Source organism: Oncorhynchus gorbuscha, linkage group LG17 (assembly GCF_021184085.1).
Source record: "Oncorhynchus gorbuscha isolate QuinsamMale2020 ecotype Even-year linkage group LG17, OgorEven_v1.0, whole genome shotgun sequence".
In the NCBI taxonomy this organism is placed as follows: Eukaryota; Metazoa; Chordata; class Actinopteri; order Salmoniformes; family Salmonidae; genus Oncorhynchus; species Oncorhynchus gorbuscha.
Window position 1 is genome coordinate 42,111,998 of NC_060189.1, and position 14,653 is coordinate 42,126,650.

At 46.2% G+C, this 14,653-nt stretch overlaps 1 protein-coding gene across 1 annotated transcript; it reads right to left on the minus strand.

Moving 5' to 3' along the window:
- Window positions 1–2,774: 2,774 nt before the first annotated feature.
- On the minus strand, window positions 2,775–14,158 carry LOC124001951 (transcription factor HIVEP2-like). The gene is given in 8 exon segments (XM_046309124.1): window positions 2,775–3,210; window positions 3,212–3,382; window positions 3,608–4,455; window positions 4,598–4,696; window positions 4,895–5,070; window positions 5,324–5,493; window positions 6,545–10,575; window positions 13,935–14,158. Coding segments are annotated over 7 exon segments (5,709 nt in total). The 5' UTR covers window positions 10,493–10,575; window positions 13,935–14,158; the 3' UTR covers window positions 2,775–2,913.
- Window positions 14,159–14,653: the final 495 nt, after the last annotated feature.

Sequence of the window (14,653 nt, forward strand, 5' to 3'; positions counted from 1 at the left end):
ACTTATTGACTCAAGACTCATTTCAGCATTTCATTTTAAATGAATTTGTAAACATTTCTAAAAACATAATTCCTTTTTGACATTATGGGGTATTGAGTGTAGGCCAGTGACACAACATCTAAATGTAATACATTTAGGCTGTAACACAACAAAATGTGGAAAAAGTCAAGGGGTGTGAATACTTTCTGAAGGCACTGCAGGTAAGGATCACTTAAAATAAGTGGAATGTTTGAACTCACAATAGCTCACATGATTGTTTTTATTTCTCCTCACTCACCACCTCAGTCAGTTATCAAAGTTAGGAGGAAAGTGCTTATTTAAATTCATAAAGATTCAGTGGCCAGAATAACAAAAACAAGTTTTTGATTCAAAGCCATAAGTTATAAAGCAATGACACGACATCATAAGGATGTCATACGCTTCGGTCAGTGGGACACACTGTTGCATAAGTGGAGATAATATACAGCATATAAATAGTAGTCAAATATTTTCCATCGTCAATAAGAGAGTACTTTTCTAATATATAAAGACATCTCACAGTATACATAATATTCACTTCTCTATTTGTGCAATAGCATAAAGATAAAAACACAACATTGAGAATCTGCAACATAAAACATTTAAAATGGATACATTTACATTAAACGTAGCGGCACAAATCAGCAATTTCATTCCACAAAGTAAAAGATATGTTTTAGTGCAATATTCATTGATAATAAATAACACTGTGACGTCAGACAATTCTGATTAAAAGTTCCTTAAAAATGATATTCACTTTTCCCTTGCTTAATATGCTCGTTCAAAACATAGGTAGAAAGCAAAGCAAAGAAAAGGCATAGACAGACCTTTGCTGTTCAATCAAAAGCACCAAACTGGACAAGAAGCAAGTCTATGCTAAATTTGGTCAGACTCAATTTTCAAATACTTTCATATTTCAGATACTTCTGTTACTCCCTCTACAATGTTTTCAATAATCAAACCCTTAACTATCATCACTCGATATGAATACAATAACAGCCTATTTTCAAAGTAGTCAAATCAAATGTTATTGGTCACATACACATATTTAGCAGATGTTATTGCGGGTGTAGCGAAATGCTTGTCCACGTATACATGTCCACATATACATGTGTATGCACATACTGTATGTGTTAAGAGTGGGTTATGGAGTATAATCAACATCAATAATTATGTTTGTGTTCAAGTGTATGCAAGCTTAACTAATATATAAGCATTTACTTTAACACCATGTTTTGCACCTGTGTCCACCGCTTCAACTGACTTCTTGCTTGTCCTTCACTATGAGGATTCTGTTGACCTAAATGTTCAAAAACTCTTAATTCATAGAGCGCATGAAGTCTTGTGTTGTTCCTGTATTTCAAGGTTTGTTCTTCGCTCAGATATAGATATAGTCTCTGGGAGGGAGACAGGAGGGGAGGGGCGTGTTAGATGACTGGCCTTTACACTACTAGCATGCAGAAACCTGAACCGACTGAGAGGAGAGCCTCCAACACCCAACCAAAAGGGACTGGATGAAGTCATTTTGTATGTCTGACTGTATGTCTATCTAGAGGAATGAGATTGAGAGGGACTGTGGATGTATTCTGGTGCCAAATCTTCTTGTGCTGTCTTGCCAACTCCTATGTGACCATAGAAGTTGGTAAGACAGCATAAACAGATCTAGGACCAGGCAAGCTGGGGACTGGGCAATGGATGAGAGGCTCAGCTGCTCCTGGAGGAAGCTCCAAGGTACACTATATATACAAAAGTATGTGGACACCCCTTCAAATTAGTGGATTCGGCTATTTCAACCACACCCGTTGTTGACAGGTGTATATAATCGAGCAATCTCCATAGACAAACATTGGCAGTGGAATGGCCTTACTAAAGAGCTCAGTGACTTTCAAAATGGCATCGCCATAGGATGCCATCTTTCCAACAAGTCAGTTCATCACATTTCTGCCCTGCTAGAGCTGCCCCGGTCAACTGTAAGTGCTGTTATTGTGAAGTGGAAATGTCTAGGACCAACAACGGCTCAGCCTCGAAGTGGTAGGCCACACAAGCTCGCAGAACAGGACCGCCGAGTGCTGAAGTGCGTAAAAATCGTCTGACCTCGGTTGCAACACTCACTACCGAGTTCCAAACTGCCTCTGGAAGCAACTTCAGCACGAGAACTGTTCGTCGGGAGCTTCATGAAATGGGTTTCCATGGCCGAGCAGCTGTACACAAGCCTAAGATCACCATGCGCAATGCCAAGCGTCAGCTGAAGCAGTGGAAACACGTTCTCCATAGTGAAGAATCACCCTTTATCATCTTGCAATCCTGAAGGATAAATCTAGGGTTTGTGGATGCCAGGAGAACGCTACCTGTCCCAATGCATAGTGCCAACTGTATTGCATGGTTCAGGAAGGGTCCCTTAGTTCCAGTGAAGGGGAATCTTAACGCTACAGCATACAATGACATTCTAGACGATTCTGTGCTCCCAACATTGTAGAAACAGTTTGGGGAAGGCTCTTTACTGTTTCAGCATGACAATGCACAAAGCGAGGTCCATACAGAAGTGGTTTGTCGAGTTCGGTGTGGAAGAACTTGACTGGCCTGCACAGAGCCCTGACCTCAACCCTATTGAACACCTTTGGGATGAATTGGAACACAGACTGCGAGCCAGGCCTATTCACCCAAAATCAGTGCCCAACCTCACTAATGATCTTGTGGCTGAATGGAAGCAAGTCCAGTGGAGGCTGTTATAGCAGCAGTGGGGGGACCAACTCCATATTAATGCTCATGATTTTGGAATGAGATGTTAGACGAGCAGGTGTCCACATACTTTTGGTCATGTAGCATATGTCCCAAATGGTACCCTATTCCCTATAGAGTGCATTACTTTTGGCCAGAGCCCTATGCAACCCCAGTCTATAGATGCTCCTCGGAAGTGATCCTGAGGGAGGCGATGGCCTTGGTGCAGGTCTGAAGACCCTCTTCCTGCTTAGGGTCCCTGACCGTGAGGACAGAGACAGGATCTTTCTCCTCCTCAGAGTCCCAGGGTGTCTGGTGGGGGGACGGCCTCTCCCTTTCCCACTCCTTCTCCTGCTGCTGGGCTACTGAGTCCTCTGCACCGAGGCCCGCCACACAGACAGATCCCTCCTTATTGCTGTCCTGGTGGAGCTCAGTCTTCTGATGGGACAGGACTGACAGATGGGTCCGGTCAGAGCTGCAGGAGGGCAAAGAGCGCAGTACCTGGATCCCCCCCGATAGGGACCATGGGGAGTAGAGTTCGAGCCTGCTGCTGGGAGTGTAGGGGAAGGTGGCTGAGGACGTTATGATGGGTACAACTGGAGATGTAGGGACCAGGCAGTTTGGGGAGCGTGCTTCTCCTCTGATCCTAAAAACAACAAGTTATAGTGACTACCAGAAGAAAGTTTTCTACAGTTTAATACAGGGACTCCAGGGGTGGGAAAAAAAATAAAGGTTTTATATCAAGAATACTAACAACCCAGCTGACAAAGATGGTTGAAATGAAGTCAGTGCAACTAGTTTTGCATGGACAAGCATACTAGTCAATCTAAACATGTGTGTATAATTTAATGTATACAACTATATTACATACCAAATCTATTTCAATGGATCCTCCCTTGTGGACAAGTTCAGCCTTGGCTTGTCGCTTGGTTTTATCGCCAGACCCTCTGTGTTGCGAGCCCCCTCTACGTGGAGACACAGCCCTCAGCACCACCCTCTGTCTGCCCCGGGCCGATGGCTCCCTCCTCCCAGGCAGGTCCACTCCGCCTGGGGACAGGGGCCTCTCCATGCAGGCCGGGGAGAGGTGCTGGATGGGGGTGAGGTTGGGGGAGCTGGGCCTCAGCTGGGAGGTGTCCCATCGAGGTGAGAATCGACCCCGGGGGGAGAGGTCTCTACGGGGTGATGGGTAGCGGAGCTGGGAGGGGGACGGTTCCCTCAGAGGGGACTCCCAGCCAGTGGACAGCAGACCGGTGAACAGACAACCCTGGTCAGGAGACAGCATGGCCAGGCTACAGTCCTCCTCCACAAGCCTCTCTCTCTCACTCGGCTCCTTGTCCAGGCTGGAGGCCAAGACATGCCTCCGGTCTGGCCCTGTCCTCTTGCCTGAGATGGAGGTATGGGCATGGCACGGTGGAGGCACGATGGAGTTGGTGAGGCAGCTGGGGAGAGAACGGAAGGTACTGAGGGTACAGCCATGGAGATCCGACGACACAACCTGGGTGATGGTGGCAGCGGTGACCGACGGAGAGGCTATGTCACAGGGCTGAGGGCTGGTGCTCCGGGAGCGGATTTTTGGAGTGGAGCCACCGTCGTAATCATCATCGTCATCTTCGTCGATGTCATCTATCTCTTCATCCATGCCATCGGAGTCGTCTGCGTCCGAGAACTGGTGTTTGGCTGAGCTCACGACCCCGGTCTTCGAGTCTTGCTGGATGTCATCTGTATTGTTTGAAAGAACAGGAAAAAATTAAGACAAATATAATATCAAATTCCTTTCTGTCATTAACTCAGTGTTACATATCTGAATAATTCATATTAGGGAGTGAAGTATAGTAATGCTGGTCATTGGTCAATATTTTACCAGATTCCTGTGTCTCTGTATCATCCACTGTGACTGACACACCAAGCTCAAGACACTTCTTCATGTGAGCCTTTGACTTCATGTGCTTGGTCAGATTTCCTGTAGGACAACAAACATTTAAAGATTAATCTTGTTGAGCTTACTACATTCATTACCCTTCAATTGTACATTTTGGAAATAAATGTTCCTATTGTCATCAATCAATCAATCAAATCAATTAAATCATCAGTTGTCACAAAGTGCTTTTATACCGCTTGTTTCATTCATTTCAATGGAATAAAAGGACGGGATACACACCTTTCGTTTTGAAAGCGAAGTTGCAGACCCTGCAAACGTAGGGTCTGACGTCAGTGTGGGTGCGTATGTGTTTCTTTAGCATACTAGGTTTCTTACAGCGGATGCCACACTCCTCACAGATATACTTTCCTCGGCCTCGGCCCCTCACGTACACATAGTCCTCATTGGACTTGAACCTGAGGGAAGGGAAACAATCCTTAAAGTGATGTTCTATAAAAAAGCTAAGTTAAGTGAATACATATATTTAATCTAATTCCAGGTCGCCCTTGGGAAAGGGGTCTTCTGACCTCAATAGGACTACCGGGTTAAATAAATAAAGTTACAAATATTTTGTACCACCAGGCATTACCCCTATATAAAACATTACAAGCTAACATTATAATGAACATTCTATTGCTTATTGATTCATGTGATAGTATCATAACTGACCCTCCGTCAAAGATTTTGATCTGGGTTGGTGTTGGTGTTGGCGCTGCTGTATGTTTCGAGGAGACCTCCATGTCTTTCCAGTCCTCCTTCGCTGCTTTTACCCTGCAGCTGGCATCCTTCACTTTCCTTCCACAGGAGATCACATCCAGCTCTTTGAGCTCCGGTTTGCTCTGTAGCAAAATGAGCCAGATAAATAAACATAAATATGAAGGAAGAATAAAACATTTTTTAAATGTAACCCCATTTTCTCTCCATGAGCTTGTCTCATTGCTGCAATTCCCTCGGGAGAGGCGAAGGTCGAGTAATGCGTCCCCAGAAACCGCCAAACCGTTTGCTTAACCCGGAAGCTGCACCAATGTTTCGGAGGAAACACAGTTCAACTGACAAACAAAGTCAGAGTGATGAGCCAAGTAAAGCCCCTCCGGCCAAACCCTCCCCTAACCCGGACGACGCTGGGCCAAACCCTCCCCTAACCCGGACGACGCTGGGCCAAACCCTCCCCTAACCCTGACGACGCTGGGCCAAACCCTCCCCTAACCCGGACGACGCTGGGCCAAACCCTCCCCTAACCCGGACGACGCTGGGCCAAACCCTCCCCTAACCCGGACGACGCTGGGCCAAACCCTCCCCTAACCCTGACGACGCTGGGCCAAACCCTCCCCTAACCGGGACGACGCTGGGCCAAACCCTCCCCTAACCCGGGCGACGCTGGGCCAAACCCTCCTCTAACCCGGACGACGCTGGGCCAAACCCTCCCCTAACCCGGACGACGCTGGGCCAAACCCTCCCCTAACCCTGACGACTCTGGGCCAAACCCTCCCCTAACCCGGACGACGCTGGGCCAAACCTTCCCCTAACCCGGACGACGCTGGGCCAAACCCTCCCCTAACCCGGACGATGCTGGGCCAATTATGCGCTGCGCTATGGGACTCCCGGTCACGACCGATAATGACACAGGGATCGAACCACAGGCTGTAGTGACGCAGCAACCTTAGACCGCTGCGCCACTCGGGAGGTCAAGAATATACATTCTGTTAACATGCAGTTTAGATATGTTTAGGTAATGGAGTTAGGTAATACAGGATATTAACAATGTAATATGGTTACAATATTATACAATATTAGTTTATGATGTAACTTGAGTCAAGGATGGTAAACATACAATATGGAAATGTAAGGGTGATTTGGACTAAATCAAAAATGAACAATAAAGGTTCTCACCAGCTCAAGCCTCTGCCTCCATAAGAGTGAGGAGGAGACCAGTTTCCCAGTCCCAGGTTGGTACATGGCAGCCATTGTGTACACCCATGTGTTAGTCTTCTGTTTGGAGCAGAGCAGAGCCAGGGTTGCACTGGTGTTGAGGTTAGGAGGGTTGGGGTTATGGGAACTGACACACCACGTAGTGTACACAGAGGACATAGGAGAAGTGTTGTGAGTGCTGTTTGGCTTGGTGTAGTTCAGATAGCACCAACTCACAACTGTCGTTGTGCGAAGACTTGGAAACTGAGATATCAGTTTGGTGTTTTCACCGTCAGAGATGAGGATGCCCTGACCTTTGACTATCTGCACCATAATTTCCATCTGTGCCTTGCTGTCGATGCCAGACTCTTTGAAATCATTTAGGGAAATCAGAGAGGGTGGATATAGGCGTGTTTCGGTTGGGGAGTTGTCCATAGGGGAATCAGGACATTCTGACCCTTGTTGCTGAGGTGAGATGAAGCTTTCACTTGCTCGTTCGTCAAGAGAATGACGTGAGGATGACACAGACAAAGAGGATATAGAAGAAAGGCCTGACAGTGATGCTCCCTGGTTGGTGTCACTTTTAAACTCCGTCTTTAAACTGTATTTGCTCTCTTCGGTCACATTACAGTTCCCTAACTCCACAGCACCCAACTCCTCCACTATCTCACCGTACATTTTCTCCTCTTTGACACGTTTCTGCTGTTTTACGTCCGTGAACAGGTCCAAGCTGCTGGCCGGAGACAACATGCGCTTGTTGGATCCACCACTGGATCCACAGTTGGTGGTGGAGATAGTCCTGGAGGTCAGGGTTAGAGGGATGCCTGTCTTAAACTTAGCTGGTGACAGATCTAGAACTTGAATCTGGGCTGGGTTGTTGGTCAACAGTCCTCGGGGGTGTCCTAATAACACATCCAAATTTGTGGATAAATGTGCAAAGTGAGAAGTGAGAGAGTTTTCGTATGGATCCTCTACAACCTGTGACACAGTGGTGTATGTAATGCTACCGTAAGATGGCACGTGAGCCTGTATTCTAACAGGAACTAAGAGGCCGGCGTGTGGTGGCTGAGGGGCAAACATTGGCAGAGACTGCGAGAGCAGAGAAGTGGTTGAGAGCGACAGGGCATTGCTGAGGTACTGAGGAAGAATATTTAGCGGAAGGACTGGATGTGTAAATTCAGGGTCAACATTCAAGGACGCCTGTCTTACCAAGTTACCCCGTCTGGGTTCTGAGTAACTGGCGCCGAGTTCCGCATGTCTAACTTTGGCCATTGGAGAGAGACTGCCGTAGTCAAATGATACGCTTCGGACCTCTGGGAGCTCTCTGCGCTGAGAGTTGCATGGTGCCTGTTCTGAAGAGGAGCGTCTCATTTCATGTTGTTGACGCTGGCTCAGGACAGAGAGGGAGTGGGCGCTTCCTGGCACAGCTAAGAACTCCAACGCTTTTCCAAACTCATCCTGTCTAGCTGCCAGGGGAGCTGGCTTGGGGATAAACTCTCGCTCTCTCTCTTCTCGGTCAAACGAGAAGCTGGAGCAGTAGGATAGGTTGCTATCCTGACTAGGGCTTCGGGAGAGGCTCGTACAGGCTGACTCGAAGCTAGATTCACCAGAAGAGTGCTCCAAGTCAGCTAAGCGCAGTCTCTTCTTCTTTGGAGGGAGTTTTTCTGGGGGGAACTGAGACAGGGTTTCACTTCTTTGAGGCCACTGGAACTCCTCTACATATCTATCGGGCTCCTTCGCCTTCACCTGTTTCACCTCCGCTGCATTCTCTTTCTCTGGACTGTCAGGTTCTACAGTCACCCTGATCTCTGGGACCTGTATGTTGGACTGACGGACTAGCTTAGGTGTCATTTGATATGATTGATCTAACAATCTACTGTCACTCAATTGGTGTGTAATGACCTCAGTCCCTTTATCTCGGGTTTCGGTTTGCTCCACCACTTCCATTGAGGAAGGCTTTTCCCGTCTCTGGCGGTTGTAAGACTCATCCGAGTGAGACCTGCTCAAGGAGTTTGTGTGTTGAATCACAGAGATGACATTACCTAAAGCTCTCTTCTCTGTGGTGTCTTCCAGCATTTCCATGTCCAGTCTATCACACTGCGCTCTATGCTGTGTATTCACGCCTTGGGCATGCACTTTCACTGAAGGAGTCGTGGTTAGAGCACCTTGAGAGGCTGGCTTTGAATCACAGTCCCTTGTCTCTTCAGCGTGGTCGGAGTCTGTGTGATACTGGCTTGCTATATCCTCCTCCTCCCTGATACAGTTTTCCTTCCGTCGTTTCCTCGTCGCAAATTCCATCTCTACTCCAAGGTTGGAAATATCAGAGATGTTTCCGCAGTGGTCAGGAAGTTCTGTGTGTCCATCGTGTGCAGAGTGTTCAAAGGCAGCCTGTCGCCTGAGTCTCCTAATTCCTCCAGGGGACGCCCTCTCATCAAAGGAGTGGCTGCCTCGCAGGCCTTGTGGCATGTCCAGACACGCAGCTGAGGACGTGGGCATCGAGTTGCTCCGCACCAGCTGCCCAGAATCGGAGAGCTCTAGTTGAGCCTCTTTAATTTCTTCCCTTGTAAATGAATGTGTGTTTATTCTGATCGATTCTATCATTGATTCCTTTTCTTGTGTGAATACGCGGGAAACACCTCGCTCTGAACACTTACGATCACTTATTAAGTCTGTAGTGCAAGTCACAACAGTTATGGCCTGTTTCGGGTTCGGTTTGTAACACTTCCCAAACATAATCTCTTGATAGGACTTGGCGTTTGTGTTGGGAGGACCACCGGTTTGGTGTTCTGCGCTCTCAGAGCGCGAGAAGTAGCCTGAGTCTGTGCTGCCTTTGCTTCCCTGGCTAGGCAAGGAGAGAGATGTGTCAGTGTCACTGCTCCTTTTCTCTGAGAGCCGGAGTGCCAGCCTCTGCTTGATGGCGCTGGATTGAATTGCACGACTGACCTGAGAAACGGCTGGAGATTGAGCACCATTGATCTCTGGGAGCCTGGCTGAACGCTCCTCAGATAATGTTGATGTAACTCCCTGTTTCTGGGCAATGAGATTCAGTACTTTCACAGCAGTGGTGCTATCTGGTTCCTCGACTGAAACAGAGTCCAAGAACGATGAATAGTCATCATCCGTGTCAGAGCTCTGCTCAGCGTCAGAGTATAGCTCTCCTTCTCCTTCTAAAGATCCCCGGTCCTCTATGTTGGCATTGTAAGAACCCAGTTCTGAAATTGGCACTGTCCCAGCTTTGACAGAGTGAGCATGAGATTTTCTGTGTTTGTATAAATTGCTCTTGGTTTTGAAAGAGAAGCCGCAGGGAACGCAGGGGTAGGGTCGCTCCCCAGTATGCGAGCGAATATGCTTTTTAAGTACGCTGGGTTTGGCACATGCCCTCCCACAATAATCACAAACATACTTCCCAGGCCTCTGCTGCTGTTTCTGCTCCAGCTTACTACACACGTCCTTGGATAGCTCCTCTATCCCTGACTGGGAACAGTGTTGAAGAGACGCGGGTAAACTGGGGGCGCTCCTTTGAGGGGAGGGCCCTTCACAGTTGCCATGGGATAGCGGAAGTGCAGAAACCGAGCGATCTGCCGTTTTCTGCCTAGCAAAGGGAACTGCCTGTCTCCCCAGTGGTGGATATGATGTTAATACGTTGTAATGAGGATGACTGCAGGCTTGATCCTGTAATTGGTGTGGTAATTTCCCTAATTGTCTTAGTTTCCCTGAGTCAGGCTTGTCTGTTGAACCACATGTGGTTCTACTCTGGTCCTCCTCAGGTTGTGGGCATTGGTGCCACCCCTCCCCCTCAGAATCAGCCGAAGGGGGCATTTTAGTTTGGGCAGTTGTAGGCTCTGGCGCTGCCCACTCTTTCTGTGTAACTGTCTTTTTCGGACCCTCTTTAGAGCATTTCACCTCCACAGTAGCTTCTAGTGACTCCATGACGATTCCTCTTCAGGGTTGATATCCAACAGACAATAATGTCTGTGATGTAAATGTAGTAATATGTGGAGATAAAGGGTCATCTGAAAGACATCAGAAAGCTGAAATTATTATCAGTGAAATTGCATACCTCAAAACATTACCTCAAGGACACCCAAGCATTATCCCTAGCAAAGACAGAATACAAGATGAATCGGTAGATGCAAAGATGGCTTACTTACAAAAATAACATACTTTATGTTCCTTCCTCAAATAAACTTGGTACATAATGACCAGTGTTCACAGCAGGAAAGAAGAATCTGGCTCTTTACTAGACTTTTTCCAATCCTGTTACCTCATAGTATCTCATATTACACACACACATTGTGCACTACAATCACAATGTGTGTGTGTGTGTGTGTGTGTGTGTGTGTGTGTGTGTGTGTGTGTGTGTGTGTGTGTGTGTGTGTGTGTGTGTGTGTGTGTGTGTGTGTGTGTGTGTGTGTGTGTGTGTGTGTGTGTGTGTGTGTGTGTGTGTGTGTGTGTGTGTGTGTGTGTGCGTGCGTGCGCGTACTGTATTTGTGTGCACTTGGACTCTAAACTCAAAGACATTGGATGTGCGTACTGTATATTATCCTGTCCTATATCTCAGTTCCATACCATGGGGCTATCTGGATCTCGGAGCTATTACTGTGCCTTCATCACAAATGGCAGCCTATCCCTTACATAGTGCACTACTTTTGACCAGGGCCCGTAGAATGAGATGTAATCTTGTCCCATACCTCAGCAAAATGCAATGGGGTTGGATATGTAATCTTGTCCCATACCTCAGCTCTATACCATGGGGCTCCACAATATGCTGCGTCTCAGAGGGAACATCGTTTTCATCTTCTCGGTATCAAAGGCTGTGTGCTCTTTAACGAGGTTATGTAAGATTATCTGGTTCAAACCCACTGAGCTACTCTTAATTAGGACATTCTATGAGTGACGCCCTCTCTTTTTGTTTCTTCCTACTGCTCTCTTTCCTACAACCATCCTAGTATTCTCTCTCTCTCTCTCTCTCTCTCTCTCTCTCTCTCTCTCTCTCTCTCTCTCTCTCTCTCTCTCTCTCTCTCTCTCTCTCTCTCTCTCTCTCTCTCTCTCTCTCTCTCTCTCTCTCCCCCTCTCTCTCTCTCTCTCTCTCTCTCTCTCTCTCTCTCTCTCTCTCTCTCTCTCTCTCTCTCTCCCTCTCTCTCTCGGGGATGATACAAATCCAAGGTGACTCAAGATGCAGAGATAAAACACGCATTAAATCAAAGAGGCTGTGCTTATACTGCAAGTATGTCCAACTAATATTCAAATGGGAAGTGCTTTATCCTCCCACTTGACATATGGCTAAAGACTACAGTAATCAGATAGAGTTTTGCATTCCTCACTTCGACAGACAGACCAAAGAGGAGAATCCAGTATATTCTGTGTACTGTAAAAAGTGGATTTTTGGAACATTCTATGAGAGAAGGTTTCCAGAGGTATCAGGGCAGAGGTGACAACATTGTAAGAAGCATTGAGAGGGAGGGGACAGGGGATCTATCTCTCCTCAAGGTCGTTCTGACCTCATAGCTGGGTATTTTTCCATCCTTCCCAACTAAAGCAATGAGAGGAGGAACTACAAGTGCAGGGTGTCAGGGAGATAAGCCTGCCTCATTGAAACAATGCATACCTCGCTTCTGAATTACACCACAGAGAGAGAGGGAAGGGAACAGACCCTTTAGTATGTACACTTCCCAACCTCTTTTAAGTCTATCTATTCCTCATGTGGGTAAAGCTAACGGTTGTGTCGCACGTTACAGTAATATATCTCATTCATGGTATATCAAAACTGTTCACAGAAAGATGCTACTGTACCACTGCTGTGCATAGCCAAAGAGCTCTATTCTGATTTAATCTGACCACATTTTTTTTGTTACCTTTATTTAACTAGGCAAGTCAGTTAAGAACAAATTCTCATTTACAATGACGGCCTACAACGGCCAAACCCTAACGACACTGGGCCAATTGTGCGCCGCCCTATGGGACTCCCAATCATAGTCGGTTGTGATATAGCCTGGAATCAAACCAGGGTCTGTAGTGACGCCTCTAGCACTGAGATGCAGTGCTTTAGACTGCTCCGCCACTTGGGAGCCCCTGATGAATAGCATTGGCACTTGGATTGGAACCGGTGCTATGGATAGATGACATGAAGATAGAGCTCTTTGGCCACACACACACACACACACACACACACACACACACACACACACACACACACACACACACACACACACACACACACACACACACACACACACACACACACACACACACACACACACACACACACACACACACAAGTGGTGAGTTTGACATTGAAAAACGAAAGCAAATGCAGAAAAGTACTTTATACCTACAGTAAAATATGATGGTGGATCTTTGCTTTTATGGGGCTATTTTGCTTCAACTGGTCTTGGCGCCCTTGTTAAGGTCAACAGCATCATGAACTTTAACAAGTACCAGGACATTTTATTCAAAAACCTGGTGGTCTCTACCAGGAGGCTGACACTTAGCCGCAAGTGGATCCCAGCAAGACATTAACCCCACGTACTAATCAAAATCCACAAAGAAATTGTTCATTGACCACAAAATCAACATTTTGCAATGACCATCTCAGTCTCTGGACTTGAACCACATTGAAAATCTGTGGTTTGAGTTGAATTGGGCAATCCATGCAGACAAAGGATATCAAGGATCTGGAAAGATTCTGTATGGATGAATGGTCTAAGATCCCTTCCAATGTGCTCTCCAATCCCATAACACATTTAGAAAAAGGCTCAGTGTGGTTATCCTTGCAAGTGGTCAGTGCCAGAGTATCTTCTTTGAATTTATTACTCATTAAACAAAATCTCTTTCTCTGAGCAATTGTATTAACATAATATAATTTCCCCATTTTTTTACCATAGAATATAGCTCAGTATTTGTATTATCAGTTTTATACAGCCTTTTTTGCAAATCTTTATCAAGGATGCCAATATTTATGGATCTGACTGTACATGCTGATAAGACATGGATGGTACAGTAGCTGAAGCATGTTGAATGGAGACATTGGGAAGTATACTGTATGTAGGTTATTGAAAACGACTTTATAATACCACTGCATCATATCACGTTCAAGCTATACAGAACATATCCCATAACAGGGATGACAGCCATGTAGGCCAACACTAGCCCCTCATCTATACATTTTATAAGGAAAATACATAGCGCCAGGGACACTGAGGCAGAAAGCCCATGGCATGACAGCCCACAGCATGCAGATTGAACACCAATGCAAGATGAGGCTGTTTTCTACTCAGAATACATGCAGTTAAAGCACAAGATATGTGGTAAGAAAATAGTATCTCCTTAAGCAACAGACAGACAGACATGCAAATATAATCCTCATACAAACCTGACATTCGTATACTCCCTTCTTGTCCCATATCGCCAGTCACATGTGACATGCCTCATTTTGCAAATTCCAGCGGTCCATTCTCCATCCCTGGGTTATAGTAATAACAACAATGATCAGATTTAGCGAGGAGTGAAATCTCAAAAATCTTACGTTTTTGCCGCTGCTGCAGGCTGACTGAGTATTCGTTCAAATATATATTGATGTGAGCTAGTCAACAGAGAAAATACCCAAGCATGACGCGGACAGACCCAGGCACAAAAATAGCAAAGGGGCCCTGTGAGGGATTATACAACAGCCTACGTTTAAAGACATTTTCTCGAACACAGCATTTACACTTTTTTTTAGTGTGGGTCCAAAACAAAGCAGACAGATACACTTTCTCAGTGTGGGGGCAAAACAATGTTTAAACCCTTCATATACCAAAACGCTGCTTTTACCAGCGACCTGAACACAACAGCAACATTTTCTTATCTAGAGGTTCAAAACATAACAGACACTTACATTTCTCAGCGGGTCCAGGAGGGAATAGAATATTCAACTACACTTTCCCGGTGTGGGTCCTTTATACACCAAAAGGGATTCTACCAATGTCTAGGATCCTTGATTACACTAGTCTGATAACCTGGGATGACCCAAATACGCAGAAGACAGACCCAAGTAAAATCAGGGTTCATAGTGAAGTATAGTTAGGGATTTACCCTCCTCATTGGGCCAAA